Source organism: Fomitiporia mediterranea, assembly GCF_000271605.1.
Source record: "Fomitiporia mediterranea MF3/22 unplaced genomic scaffold FOMMEscaffold_6, whole genome shotgun sequence".
In the NCBI taxonomy this organism is placed as follows: domain Eukaryota; kingdom Fungi; phylum Basidiomycota; class Agaricomycetes; order Hymenochaetales; family Hymenochaetaceae; genus Fomitiporia; species Fomitiporia mediterranea.
Genome location: NW_006760391.1, coordinates 2,745,900 through 2,759,381, shown reverse-complemented (window position 1 = coordinate 2,759,381; position 13,482 = coordinate 2,745,900). Strand labels below are relative to the sequence as shown.

The 13,482-nt window shown below is 45.1% G+C and overlaps 6 protein-coding genes across 6 annotated transcripts; 5 read left to right on the top strand and 1 right to left on the bottom strand.

The window, feature by feature from the left end:
* Positions 1-135: 135 nt before the first annotated feature.
* FOMMEDRAFT_20355 (RNA-binding domain-containing protein) lies at positions 136-1,877 on the top strand. The gene is made up of 9 exons (XM_007266837.1): positions 136-254; positions 326-365; positions 492-521; positions 728-902; positions 977-1,000; positions 1,056-1,079; positions 1,149-1,169; positions 1,229-1,328; positions 1,379-1,877. The coding sequence occupies exons 1-8, from the start codon at positions 232-234 to the stop codon at positions 1,318-1,320; spliced, it is 429 nt and encodes a 142-aa protein (XP_007266899.1). The 5' UTR covers positions 136-231; the 3' UTR covers positions 1,321-1,328; positions 1,379-1,877.
* Positions 1,878-2,641: 764 nt separating this feature from the next.
* On the top strand, positions 2,642-3,870 carry FOMMEDRAFT_20354 (uncharacterized protein; the record flags this gene model as incomplete). The annotated part of the gene is made up of 5 exons (XM_007266836.1): positions 2,642-2,840; positions 2,893-2,949; positions 3,034-3,141; positions 3,212-3,692; positions 3,769-3,870. Coding segments are annotated over exons 3-5 (628 nt in total), but the record flags the coding sequence as incomplete, so codon positions are not given.
* Positions 3,871-4,912: 1,042 nt separating this feature from the next.
* On the top strand, positions 4,913-6,128 carry FOMMEDRAFT_108329 (40S ribosomal protein S8). The gene is made up of 6 exons (XM_007266835.1): positions 4,913-4,936; positions 5,026-5,264; positions 5,367-5,471; positions 5,531-5,645; positions 5,707-5,831; positions 5,898-6,128. Exons 1-6 carry the CDS (start codon positions 4,933-4,935, stop codon positions 5,949-5,951), a joined length of 642 nt encoding a protein of 213 aa, XP_007266897.1. The 5' UTR covers positions 4,913-4,932; the 3' UTR covers positions 5,952-6,128.
* A 1,626-nt stretch (positions 6,129-7,754) lies between these two features.
* FOMMEDRAFT_156567 (uncharacterized protein) lies at positions 7,755-9,265 on the top strand (the record flags this gene model as incomplete). Its single annotated transcript, XM_007266834.1, has 6 exons — positions 7,755-7,961; positions 8,018-8,131; positions 8,187-8,468; positions 8,526-8,823; positions 9,029-9,125; positions 9,175-9,265. 6 exons carry the CDS (start codon positions 7,755-7,757, stop codon positions 9,263-9,265), a joined length of 1,089 nt encoding a protein of 362 aa, XP_007266896.1.
* Positions 9,266-11,169: 1,904 nt separating this feature from the next.
* On the bottom strand, positions 11,170-11,786 carry FOMMEDRAFT_156566 (uncharacterized protein; the record flags this gene model as incomplete). Its single annotated transcript, XM_007266833.1, has 2 exons — positions 11,170-11,396; positions 11,471-11,786. The coding sequence occupies 2 exons, from the start codon at positions 11,784-11,786 to the stop codon at positions 11,170-11,172; spliced, it is 543 nt and encodes a 180-aa protein (XP_007266895.1).
* Positions 11,787-12,369: 583 nt separating this feature from the next.
* Positions 12,370-13,170, top strand: FOMMEDRAFT_20352 (uncharacterized protein). The gene is made up of 4 exons (XM_007266832.1): positions 12,370-12,446; positions 12,511-12,592; positions 12,653-12,793; positions 12,883-13,170. The coding sequence occupies exons 1-4, from the start codon at positions 12,392-12,394 to the stop codon at positions 13,106-13,108; spliced, it is 504 nt and encodes a 167-aa protein (XP_007266894.1). The 5' UTR covers positions 12,370-12,391; the 3' UTR covers positions 13,109-13,170.
* Positions 13,171-13,482: the final 312 nt, after the last annotated feature.

Sequence of the window (13,482 nt, the reverse complement as noted above, 5' to 3'; positions counted from 1 at the left end):
GAGGGCGGAGAGCTACTTGCAGAGTGCGGGGGATAGGGCCTCGGCCTGTTTTGGAGCGCAGATCCGTTCTCGATTCGCACAGCATTCGAGTCCTATAAGAGTCGGTAAATCTTCTCACATCCTGTCTCCGTACCCTCTTTCTATCCCCCATCTTGCCCCGTCTCTCGCTGACTTCCAGTGCACCCATTCGTCCCCGTCGTCGTCCCCCGCAGATCAGTAGCATAGTCCACCATGACCGCCAAAGTTTACGTCGGGTCCGTGCTCTCGTCTGCTCAGGGGCAGTCCCTTGTGGAACCCCTCGACTGATACCTCGTTGCATGTATAGCAATTTGTCCTGGAATACAACCGATGATACTCTCCGTAAAGTCAGTCTGCTGTGCCTGTTCTCGTTTCCGTGACCGTATCGTGAATGTGATTTTTGTTTGCTTTCCCCCCGTGCTTCGGTGCTTGTGTGCTCGCGTTTGCTGCCTGCTCCTGCATTGCACGTATAGGCATTTTCCGACTATGGCCAGGTCGTTGATGTGCGCTCCGCTCGATCTTCTGCTTCTTTTTATTACTAAGATGTGTTCCTGTTCTGAAATTAACCCACTGGACATTGAATGCGCGTGTTTCGTAATACATGTGCGACGCGTCTTGCTATTGGCTTCGATGTATGCGCACCCCCGCTCCACTGCCGCATCGTCATCTCCGACGTATGTGCATATATGCATCAATTTTATTCCCTCAGTCTATTGTCATGCGCGACCGCGACACAGGCCGCTCTCGAGGCTTCGGGTTTGTGACATTTAGCAGTGAGACTGAGGCGACTGGCGCCATCAGTGCCCTCAACGAACAAGAGTTCGAGGGCAGGCGTATCAAGGTCAACTTCGCCAATGCGCGCCCTCAACCTAGTCAGTCTTCTGGTGAGCCGTTTTATACTGGTTGATGGGCTCTGGCATTTATCGCGTAGGCGGTGGTTACCCTGGAATGCAACAAGGAGGCTACAATTCTGGTGGCGGTAGTGAGCTCCCATCTTCGGTGTTTCAGTTTTCCCGGTGACTGATTTGTCTTCGTAGTGAGTGGCTATGGCGGTGGTTACGGTTAGACCCTTCCCTCTTGTCTTCTGAATTGCTCTTCGTCGTCTTAACTTCTTGTGCATTCGTTGTTAGGCGGTGGTGGATTTAACCCAGGTGCATAGCGGTGCTGTTTCGTCTGTCACGCGCATCTGACTGACTAGGAAACTTTTAAGGTCCCGGCTTTGGTGGAGGCTATGGTGGAGGAGGCTTCCCCCAGCAAGGATACGGAGGCTACCAGCAACAAGGCGGCGGTCCAGGCTACTAGGCCTCGCGGTGCGCAAATTATCTGTGGACTTCTGCATTTTCTAATGCATGTCCTGTAGCCCTTGGTTTTCTTGTTCGCGGCTCCGAATCCATATCTCTTTGTCTCTTGCTCGCAACCCCCTTCATCGGTGTCCGTAAAATATGTCGTTTCTATTTGTTTTAAGTCGTAACGCCTTATGCTTCCCATTCGTGTATATAAACATTATGTGAGGCTTCCGTCGCCCGTCGTCCCGTGGACAGCTCCGTTGATCTTGCATTGGGGCTACCCCGGTACTGCGTTTTTATCGATCCCTCCCTACTTTTCTTGTCTTTCCTCGCCTCGTCTGCCGCGCCTGTTATCTCTTTCTGTCCCGTCCCCTCATCATCTTCCTCTGGTCCGTTCGTCCAAAAAATGTAACTGTAACCGTACGATGCCTCGTTTACGTTCTCGTGTCCGTTCGTTTTCGTCTCATCTCGCACTGTTCTTCCGTGGTCGTTACACAAAGGTCTCTCTCCCGCACACACTCACTCCCCCAATGTATTCCATAGCGCGCGCGTCTAGGCATATCGAGTCATACTTCCAAAAGATTGATTGAATACACGTATCATGAACGTTTATCCGAGTGACTTGAATCATTTGATGATTTACTTTAAGAACGGAGTATTGTATACTGGTCAGCAGGGTAAAGTCTATAGAGATTTCCAAGCAAATCGGTGGTTTTTTCAAGTAATTGGGTGCGGGCAAGTCTATCAGCCTTTTTGGCGATTTAAGTCTAAGCGTTTTCCTGTGCACGTCTGGACCTACAAAACAAACGCTGGACCCACTCTGTCCCGTATCAATCAGCTGATTATCGATTATCGAAAACTTTTAAGCGTTGTCTGACTGAGGATGGGTTTATCAAATGTACTGCCGTGAATATTTCACCACTCACCAGACACCGAAGAATATACTTTTCTGAGACACGCCCAAAGGGGAAAGGAACTTTGAAGAACCGCAGGGACTAATATTATTATCTACAGTACCCGCACGCACAGATTACAAAATGTAACATTATCTCCAAGTAAGGTAATATAATCGACGAGATTATCACGTGCCATGAGATCATTTTCAATGCACTTGGGAAGCTGAAAGGCCAAGCGGATCAGAGAAGACGCTACAGTAAAGCTCATCTCTTACAATATGTCCAGAGGGACACCGGGTTTGCCTGACGGAAAGCCATCATCATCTTCATATGCACAACAAGCCCAGAATAACGGAAGTCTCTACTCCTTCTCTGTGCACCAACCGTATACAAATTGGCCTCTCCATGCTTCACACACTACACCTTACGCGCCGTCCTGGTATACACTTCCGACACAGCAGCAATATGGTGCACAGAAAACTTACTGCGAGCGTGAAGTGCAGACTCTTCGACCTGGAGAAGACGGGTTCTATGATGATGCGGTGAATGGGAAAGGAAAGGGGAGGGGAGCTGGTGAACCGGAGCAGAAGTTTGCGAAGCAGTGGGACGCTGCGCTCAGTGCGTTTTTGAAGCGAGCTGGGTTAGTTCAAGCACTTGCGGGACTAAGAGAAGATATGTTGATGCTGAACCAGGAGTGGGAGCGTGAGAGGATACCGGGTGCACTTCAGTCTTTTGTGGACGATATTTCGGTATGTGTATGGTTTATTTGAGATTACGCTTCTTTGGTTTTTATGATGCATCTTTTATGCCCATTCTCGTGTTTTTCTGTTTAGGAATGTATGAAAAACGTAGATCCTGCATTGCCGAAGAAAACCCTTGAAGAACGCAAACTAGAATATGTTCAAGTACAGGACGGCGTTGAAGCGCAGACACCTTCGTCGGTACGCTTTTATCTCTTTATCTTCTTCAAAGTGTCTCCAAAATAACACGCATACCTCCCAACTTCATTAGACGATAAGATCCATTTCGAACCTGCTCAGGCAATCTCGGAAGCGAAATGACGCATCAAATCGTACAGAGTTCCTACAATCCGTCGCAGAGAAGCGTCGTCGTCTTAACACATTAGGAGAATCCTCCTCCTCGGCTCCGGATAAAGACCCTAATAATATTCTTAGTCCCGAAGTCCAAGAAGGTGGTGTGAATGATAACATGGACGTTGACGTATCTCTTAGTTCTTGCGCTCGAGCGGACGCGAAAAGTCAAGATCGAGACTTCCAGATGAAGTATGATATTGCCAAGAATGAGGATGGACCCTTGAAGAGGACGATGAAGCGAGAGCAAGTTGATAACGACTCTTCCGGAGTTATTGTTTCTGCTACTCCGCAGTCTCGAATATCAATGGATCGCAATGGGCACGAACCTACCGCAGGGAAGCATCCGGAACTCGCGGGCCGCATGGAGACTATCGAGGATCACCTTGGTGTTCGTTTCGGTATGCTCTCATTATCCTTACGTTTTTACTTCGCTTCTTAACCTTCTGAACATGTTTGTTCCGATATGACATGAAGTCCCATCTCGTCCACGTTCGTTACAAGACCGTCTCAAGTTCTTAGAGGACTACGTCATTCGACTCGAGAAGGACTATCCGCCATGGGCGGCTCTGCATTTCAATCAGCCCAATCGCGGTGTACGTATCTACCTTCTCATATTCCACAGTCTCTATCTAATATTTCGTCTCGCTTTTCCTTTAAATATACGACCTAAATCAGTGGCCACCCCCTCCGCGCACCAATCCAATAATAATCCCAACGCATTTGGCAGCTCCAGACCCAGTTACTCGGTTAGATACTGCTTCCAGCCAGTCGTCAAATTTCGCAGCAATACAAGGCAGTCCATCTGTTATACCGATGGACATTTCACCCAGCACCACCATCATCTCTTCTGCGAAACCCGGGAACTCAAAAGCAAAGTCATCTTTACACCGAGCTGTTATGGAGAAACTTGAGATTCGTAGAGCAATAGGAGACTTGGCTGGTGTTGGTGGTAATGCAACGATGTCATCTGTCGGTGATGTTCATGGTGCTCAGCCAGGTTAAAAAATTTTGTGCGACATGATGGAAGGATGTGTTTGTGCGTAAGTTATGTATTATGTATTTGTTTGTTTTCATTTGGATTGTTTTTTGGAGTATGGTTGTATGAAATTGGGATTAATTCTTTGCATGTACAGCTCGAAACAGGTGAAGAAGAGCACTGCTGTCAAAGCCTCATTCTCTAATAATAACTAAAACATAATTAGTCAAGTATATGCAACTGGCTCAGACGAAAGCCAGAGGTGTTCTGGGTGCACAGACGTTCAGTGGAACTCGGGTAACTGCAGGCCATCCTACTCAAAGTAGTTCACAGTCGTTTCTCGCAGGACTTGTCTCCCCTTGGATTCCGAATAACTTGATTGATTAGTTAAAGATAATAAATAATCCAATAGCAGAAGGACACGTTGAACGATCTCGAAGAAATCTCTTGACTATGGTGGCTGCGAATTCACGCATAGAATTGCAAACTAATGGTTACACAAGTTGTAAATTAAAACAATCGATGATTATGTAAGAAGTATTGATGTGGCAAGTTGGAACTATACAGCAGTTACGCCATATTTGGTATGTATCACTCACGCATAATCATCGTCACTTTTGCTGACCATCGCCTGTCCACCGCAATTGACACGACCGTTAACGATGGGTACGTCGTCGTCGACAATTTGCTGTATTAATGCATATAACTGACCTTCTGCCACGTTCTTTTGCCCTTCCTTTGATTATTTGTTCCAGGTATCTCGCGCACTTCAAGACACAAGCGCTCTGCGACTGGTGCTCAGCGTGCCCACTACCGAAAGAAGAGAAAGTTCGAGCTCGGTCGTCAGCCTGCAAACACCAGGCTCGGTGCAAAGCGCATCCACACTGTGCGTACGCGTGGTGGAAACCAAAAATTCCGTGCCCTTCGTCTGGACTCTGGAAACTTTGCATGGGGTTCTGAGCATGTTACGAGGAAGACTAGGATTATTGGTGTTGTGCGTATTTCATTTCTGTTCTACTTCACTCGTCCTGCTCTGTACAGCTCCCTTGGTGTGGTGGACTTGAGGAAAGAGTACTGATGATGCGGATTTGATCAGGTGTACAATGCCTCAAACAACGAACTCGTCCGTACAAACACGCTTGTGAAGGGTGCTATCATCCAGGTCGATGCAACTCCTTTCAGGCAGTGGTACGAATCGCACGTACGTTGCATCTCCTTGCGCGTTTCATCAAACGAGCTAAAATGACATGGTTCCTTTAGTACGCTGTTCCCATCTCCGCCAAGCTCGCAGCAAAGAGCGCACAGGCAACTGAAGGCGCAGAAGAGAAAAAGCAATCGAACCATGTCAAACGCATCCTTGAGGAGAGGAAGAAGGGTCAGCATTTATCAACATTCGAGCTACCATAAACTTTGAGTAATAACAATATGCTCCTTAGATGCTAAAATCGACCCGGCGCTCGCAGCCCAATTCGGTGCAGGTCGTCTATACGCTTCCATTTCCAGCCGACCGGGTCAGTCTGGTCGTGCAGATGGTTACATTCTTGAAGGAAAGGAGCTTGAGGTACGTTCTTTATGACGCTCATCGTAATTACCTTCCCTATACTCACCTGTCTATTCCTATATATAGTTCTACATTCGTAAACTTCGTACGGGCAAGCAGAAGCACGCACACGCAGCATAAGCATAATTGTCCAACATACATATGCGACCTTTCCTACCTATCTTTCTTCCCGTTGGGAGTTATGTACTGCTGCAATTCACCGAGATATGCTTCCTGATGCGCTGTGTTCTGAATATGTTATGTAGTCCGAACATGCCTTTTTCAATTTAACTCGCGCTCACTTAAGAAGCACTCACTATTTCCCTTGTGCACCGTGTACGAACAAACTGCAAGAGGCGTGATTTTGGGGAAACGAGATGGAGAATCTCTAGATGTATCATTGATTGATCGGGAGAAGTGACTACGGCTCAAGCATGATCATCGCAAACCTAGTCCGTAAAAGGAAGAAATAACTCAGACAATTCAAGGCGTGAACTTGGCTGGCTTTCATGCCGTCTAGCATCATGCCAATGTTTCGAATGAAGGGATGCGTGTCTTGATTGGTTCCTTTGTCAATATGTGGTAGACTTTGGACTATGTTCTACTCCTATACTTTTGAGCTTTGACATCATTTGAATATCGGATTCAAACAAGACCCGCCATCCTTTATTCCCCTTCCCCTTCACTGAACATCACGCCACAGAATGTATATCACTGACATAAATGTCCCAGGCGAAGCCTTGCATTGAGTGCTGAAGGCCTTGCTAACTGCTCGATCTTCACATACACTGCAGCCACCGTATATGTATATCAGCCTCCCGTTGTGTTTATTTATTTAGCTAGTTTATCCCTTTTTCATACCTATTCCAAGTGTCTGTACCCTATTCTCTGGCAGCCTTGTCTTAGCTGGGTTCGAACAGCTTTCCGGACTCCAAAACGCATATCATGAACAAGTTGTTACTGTCAAGAGAAGCTCGGCCTAGATTACATATTCAGAAAGGGTAAAATCAATTTCGAAGAGCCCAGGGTTTTTTTTCGGATCGGAGTACGAGACGAGAAAGCGGCTCCGAGTCGGTTCATATTTCCCTAAAATTCTAGTTGGTTCGTCATGTAAATTTGTCTCCTGCGTATCATACTTAATATAGAGTAGATTCAGTCCGTATTGATTACAAATGTGTGTGGCAATCAGGGGAAACTAGTGCAAGTGTCAGCTAAAATAGCATACTAAATTTGACGTCTGGAATGTAATAGGGAGATGGTCAGATCCTCATTCAAGCACTCGAGATATCGAATTGAGGACAGCCACGTACTTAGCTTCGAGGCCGGATTGCTAGCATATCGGTACGATGGTATGGAACAGAGAAAAGGCTACTAGTACCAGTGCTTACTAGAAGACTCTCTGGTCCCTCGTGCGTGAAGCTCTGAGCAAGCAATTATACTAAGTATCAGGATCTGGCGGACGAAGATTTAAAAGGGAGATTCATATTACCAGTATAAATACTAGACCAAAATCCGACAGCAGATTACGATACGATGGAACATCATGCATAGACATGGACTAATGTGCTCGAGAGTTTATTGCTTCAGTAAGAGGGTGTTCGGATACATGATCTTGCGTGATCAAACAAGATCATTCCTTCCGAAAGGAGAAGGAGATGATCTTGTGTGATCATGATCTACATTTGAGATGGAGGTGGGTGTTCGGCCACCTCTATCTACATTCTTGATCTTGTTCTGTGATCACGACGTGCCTGCCAAAAACGAGATACGGCTCTGAGCCGTATCTCATTTTGAGATCACGCGCTCCAAAGATGAGACCACATATACCACATCAACAGTACCTCTTGTCTCACCCTCACTTGTCCACCCCAGTCATCCTCTACACATCTCTGAAGATGTCTATTTGCTCTCTACACAACACACTAGTGATCAGCAAGTGTTCTCATGCCAGAAGACACTGCTTCCTGGACAGCTGATCAAGAGGCCCTTCTGATTCAGACACTGAAGAAGGCAAAGGACGATGGCCTCCAGGCTGAGAGTGGTTGGAAGCCTGTCGTCTGGTCTTTAGCTGTTGAGGCCCTTGCTGGTACAGAGAGTGAGAGTGGCAGGGTTAGGAAGGAGGTGAAGCATGTTAGGTCTTGGTTTCACAGAGTATGTCTTTACAAGTTGAGCTTATTGACATATGATTTCTCATACGATCTCTACAGCTCAAAAGTGCATACCAGGAGGTGAAGAAGATTAGGGAGTCATCTGGCTTTGGTTGGGACCCAGTCCAGCATTTGGCAACTGCTCCAGCAAATGTATGGGAGACGTATTTTGTGGTACACTAACTTCTCAGTCTTATCTTCTTCCTTCTTCACTAATATTCGTTCCTAGTCACACAAAAATGCTAAGCCATGGCACAAGAAGAGCTTTCCTCTTTATGAGGAAATGGCAGAGCTTGTAGAAGGGATTGTAGCTGATGGAAGGGGTGCATTCTGGCCTAGCCAGAATACACAGACTTCGGGCACACCTAGTCTACAGGCTGCCAGCTCTAGTTCTCTTGCAAGCAACAAGACTTCTTCTGTCTCAGCTGTGCCAAAGAGTTTGGAAGATATCTCTGACTTTGAGTCAGACACTGGTGGAGACAACACTCAGTACACTGAGACTCTCCCTATGGTGAGTCCCTTTCACACTTAGCCTACACATTACAGACTATATTAACATGCTTTCTAGACTTCCAGTACTGCTTCTAAGCGTGCAGTATCCTTAGAGCCAGAGGTTACAGCTATAAAGAAGAGGCCTCAAACTTCAGGAGCCAATGCAATAATAAGCCTCAGCGAGTCAATTGAAACAGTAGCGGACACAGTCACTTTTGCTTCTTCTACAAGGAATGCAACAGCCCAGACACCTACCAAAACAACTTCCTGGATTCCAGAGACATCTCTACAACGTAGGACAGCTGCTATTCGAGCAATTGAGGTGGATGAGGAATTGTCTGACAATGATATGGTAGATGTAGCAGAAATGATACGTGAGCACACTAGTATTGCTGATACTTATCTTGCTTTGCAAAATAAGGATCACTGTACTACTTATTTGCAGAAATCCCTTGCTAGGTACAAAGGCATGTAAATTAGTTTTATTTTGTAATATCTCGACTACTTTCCCTCTGAATTCAATATGTCGATCCGTTCATGAAGATGCAGATCACAGAAAACCTTCGATATGTTCCCTAGACCAGCAGCATTCATCAACAAGATTAACCAGGAAACGCGCTCTTTACTCCATAGTCCTCAGTTCCAGGAACACCGAACAAGAAAATCCGGTTACTCGGTACGTAAAGTGAGAACGAATCGCGTCCCAGGAAGGGATTCACAAACAGTGCCGGTCTATCTGTGCGTTTTCCTACAAACGGCCGCACAATCGCAACTGCATTCCTACGCAGCCCAGAAAACCACCAGTGCTCTTCGTAATGTATTGGAGTAGAGCACCGGCAACCTCTTCGTGACTTGCAAAAACCACCCAAACCGTCGTTCAAAGCCTTGTCCAACCGCGTTTTCTTGCAATGTCCACATCTTAACAGGCGTAGGCTTGTCATTCAATACATAACGCTCAATACAACAGTAGTATACATCAGTTCGAAGAGACTGCACATGAAACGCTCAATAGATAACTGTTGCACCTCTCCAAGATGCCTCTCGCATTGCACCATCACAATCCTCTGGTCAACTACGTGAGCGAGAACACAATATGACACTGCCTTCTCCTTCTGCTGTGGCACATCCTCATTCACATTCGTTTCTACCCTTTCATTCCTGTCACTTGCAAATCGTTCTCACTCGCATGTTATGTTCCTTCACTCTTCTCCCCTCCTTCAGCGTTCTCGCTTATACCCTTTCCACATGTCCTCTGCAATTCGATCATGTAGGTTCTCTGCTGCAGCTCGTTGTGCAGCTCCTCCTGTAGCTCATTGTATGCTAGTCTCAGACCCTATATCCTCGTCACTTTCTTCCCACTCATGCACCTCTGCAGGATCATAAATACGTATGATGTTGTGGACTACACATAGGGCTTGCACCAGAGCTGCTTGAGTTTCGATAGAGTACTCTGGTGCAGTAGCAAAAATTCAAAACCGTGCTTTGAAAACACCAAATATTCTTTCCACAACATTCCTGGCTGTAGCATGACACAGATTAAACAGTTCCTTTGCATCTAAGGGTCTATAAATTTAAATTTAAATGTATTGAAGGTTTCATGAGTTAGATAAATACATACCTATTCTTTGCAGCAGCCCATTCTCTCAAATGATAATGTACTCCTCTGTATGGCACAAGTACTGATGTACTGACTGGAAAGCCAGCATCACCAAGATAATACTTGCTATCTGGAACTAGGAAGCCTTGTTGCCTAGCACTGTCCAAGACTGTACTATCAGATGCACTTCCCTCCCATCCACTAAGAACATACAGAAACTTCATGTCAAATGATACAACAGCCAGAACATTCTGAGATATAAATCCCTTCCTGTTCCTGTATCTAGGCTGTTGATCAGAAAGGACAGAAGCATATATGTGGGTTCCATCAAGGGCTCCAAGACAGTCCTTGAAATAAGGGTACCATTTTGGGTTTGTTTGTATTTCCACAGGAGTAGGAGCTCCCTCTCTAGGAAGCTTGATAAATGTATAGTATATGCTGGGTGAATTCAACATATTAATGATCCTGTGGAAACACCTATAATAAAAAGTATGAATAAGTGTAAATAGACTGACTTAAATTACTTACTTGGAAACTGTATCTGCACTTCTTTGAAACCTTTCCTGAACCCTTCTGTTTGTGTTCCCAGTAGCAGCCATGTACAGAAAGATAGCCAACTGCTCATCAGTTTTCATATATCTTGTTTCACAAAGTCCACCCTTCTTCTCCAATATATCCAGAAGCTTGTTAAAAACATGCTTCCTCATTCCAAATGCTCTCTGGAAGCATGCTGAGTGACCATTTCAAAGTTCTGCTACCCATTCAGCACCAGAAAGTTTGGACTCATTAAGAGGCTCCTTCACATAATAATGAGCAAGAGATTGTACAGCTTTAGCAGCAGCAAGACAGCATAGTAGAGCAACAGTATTAACCAAATCCTGGTGGTCAGAGAAAGTACTCATAGTAGTGGACAACAGTACAGGAGGGATGTCTTAGAAAATGTACAGAAATTCAATTAAAATATTCATTTTATTTGGAATTTACACCGGAGCATACATTGAGATCATACGACCGTTCGGTACACCCCATGATCTTGTGAAATCATACAGTTGACCTGTTCGGCACACTCCATCATTTTTCGATATTATGATCTGCACACTTTGCAGATCATGATTCAGGGAAATCATGTCCCCGCGCGATCTTGTATCCGAACACCCTCTAAGTTACCAGCAGCTGATTCGATGTACGGACTGATCCGTGATCGGGAGAATATTCTAAAATGAAGCTCTACCAGTGGGTACGGTTCCTCACGTGAGACGGCGTCTCCTCCGCCCCCGATGAGAGTGTCCTTTATGCACCCGCGTCTACTCCCCTTGCACCCATAGCAGATGCCCTTTACAGCTCGATCTACTGACGGTAGTAACAGCGTTCATAATGGTGTGGACCCCAGTATTGCGACGCTCCTATTATCAAGCACGATCTACACGACATATTTCGAAACTTTGATTCTGACGCTGTTGGTGTATGATTTTGGTACGCAACGTTTGATGAAGTTCCTGCAGTCTCTGACAACAAAGATGAAGCTTTGACAATTAACAAAGAGGTATTCCTGTGCCCTTTCCGGAGACTGAAGTCATCGTTAACGGCTCCATGGGCCCTTTCTCTAGGTCCGATACTTCTGGGTACGAGCGTAACTTTCCACAATCTCTTCAGTCGATGTGCTTTGACATTAGTTACGGGATGGATTTTTAGAGGACTCCGCAGAGTCTTATCAATATCGCCTTCTTTACGGTATGCCATTGTGCTATTGCGCTTGAGCATATCATTGACCGAAGTTTTAGAACCGCTATGTGGGCTTAGTTTCCCCTATTACCATATTATACTGTTCGTTATTTCCACCCTGTCATTGAGCTAAGTTTGAAATGACGCTAACAATACCCTGAAGGGACAACGCACTCGGCAAATCATGCTTCGTATGTGCACAAGTAAAATTAAGGACGTTCATTAAATTAATTCGATTCATATACGATAATATGTACAGCTGTAAGTTTCGCTAACTTCTTGATACATTGCATGTAATTGACGCTCCTTAGGTGTCGTAACCGCCTGGTTGAGAGGTTTTTCCGGTGAGTCCTATGTTACCCGATACTTTGCATGTATCTTGTTCACGAAGGACACTCTGCTAGACATGACTGTCCGAGTCGTAATTGACTGTAAGCTGCTGCTGTTCGAGCCGGAATACTCTGTACAGAATACCGTTAACGACGTACAGACATTCTTCTGCATAGAGTCCTCGCCCTTCACTCCTACGGTGAGTTTCAAGGGCTCGGCATTGTGTGACTTACTCTAACCAAGCTTATAATATAGAACGAAGAATATCTGTTGCACTCAAAGCATTGTTCGTGATGGCGGAGGCATTTCGGCTCGGATCGTTGATCTACGTCGTTCACGCTTTTCAAGGTGCGTGAAATATATCAGTCGCATATGCGTTTTTCTGCAGATTTAGTAAATCTTTTGCCACTAGTCACCGATATTCGCTTGTCGGACGATATAGTTTTATGTACAGTATCGAAGACCTTGTCTTTGGGGGTGGTATTAGTAGACTGGTACGCAGTCCAACCTTTTCCATGCCTAAATGAATGGTTTTGATTGACTTTCTCACCAAGGATTCCGCCATTGGTGTATGATCTCCTTATAATGGGTTTAACACTCGTTCGAGCTGCCGAATTTTGGCATCTGTCCACCGGTTTCAGAGGCTTCACACTGGTCAAGATCATCGTGTTTGATCAATTTATTTATTTCAGCCTGTAAGTCAAGGCTATCTTCTATTTCTTCGTACAAGGGAGTTAAATTTGCTAACCGACTGCTAAAAATCTTGAAAATACAATCAAACTAGGGTCATCGCATGCTGCGTGTTCAACGTGCTCCAACTCATCATCCACGACATCAACGTTGTACCCCAAACTGTTATAGCCGCTCTCGGAAGCACGTCATTTCTATGTGTCTTAGGCAATCGAATGCTATTCGACTTGAAAGAGGCGGCACAGAGTGGTCACAACGGAGGGACTAGCTATCGATTAACTCGGACTAGCTCCGAGGTTATGGATTTGCGGTTCACTTGAGGTTTTTTTATGGCGTTATGTTATGTATATGGCTTGTTTGTCTTTCCCGTTTTAGGTTTTCCTCTTAACTTTCTTTCTACGTAGACAGGTCGAATGTGTGATATTTGTAATTTTTACAGCAATGCAGCTTCTGACACCAGTTTACTATAATATTATCACGATGCTTTACGGAGTTACTGCTGCTTGCATAATTCCTTAGAACGGTAAGATCACGTGATTTTTCGTCACAAAGTTGAAAAACACAAAGAAAATACAATATCTCACTCAATCCTTAACATAAATGTGTACTATTAGTACCTAAATTCATACTTTCAAAATCCCCTTCAGATAGATACTTTATTAATCAAATTTGAGTAAGAATTGACTAAGATATG

Excerpts from the sequence above, each read along its gene's own strand:
- FOMMEDRAFT_20355 (XM_007266837.1), top strand. The coding sequence starts at position 232 with ATGACCGCCAAAGTTTACGTCGG. Across the intron at positions 255-325 it reads ACCGCCAAAGTTTACGTCGG|CAATTTGTCCTGGAATACAA; the intron begins GTCCGTGCTCTC and ends TTGCATGTATAG. Across the intron at positions 522-727 it reads ACTATGGCCAGGTCGTTGAT|TCTATTGTCATGCGCGACCG; the intron begins GTGCGCTCCGCT and ends TTATTCCCTCAG.
- FOMMEDRAFT_108329 (XM_007266835.1), top strand. Across the intron at positions 5,265-5,366 it reads AGACTAGGATTATTGGTGTT|GTGTACAATGCCTCAAACAA; the intron begins GTGCGTATTTCA and ends GGATTTGATCAG. Across the intron at positions 5,832-5,897 it reads TTGAAGGAAAGGAGCTTGAG|TTCTACATTCGTAAACTTCG; the intron begins GTACGTTCTTTA and ends TCCTATATATAG.
- FOMMEDRAFT_20352 (XM_007266832.1), top strand. The coding sequence starts at position 12,392 with ATGGCGGAGGCATTTCGGCTCGGATCGTTGATCTACGTCGTTCACGCT. Across the intron at positions 12,593-12,652 it reads GGGGTGGTATTAGTAGACTG|GATTCCGCCATTGGTGTATG; the intron begins GTACGCAGTCCA and ends TTTCTCACCAAG. Across the intron at positions 12,794-12,882 it reads CAATTTATTTATTTCAGCCT|GGTCATCGCATGCTGCGTGT; the intron begins GTAAGTCAAGGC and ends CAATCAAACTAG.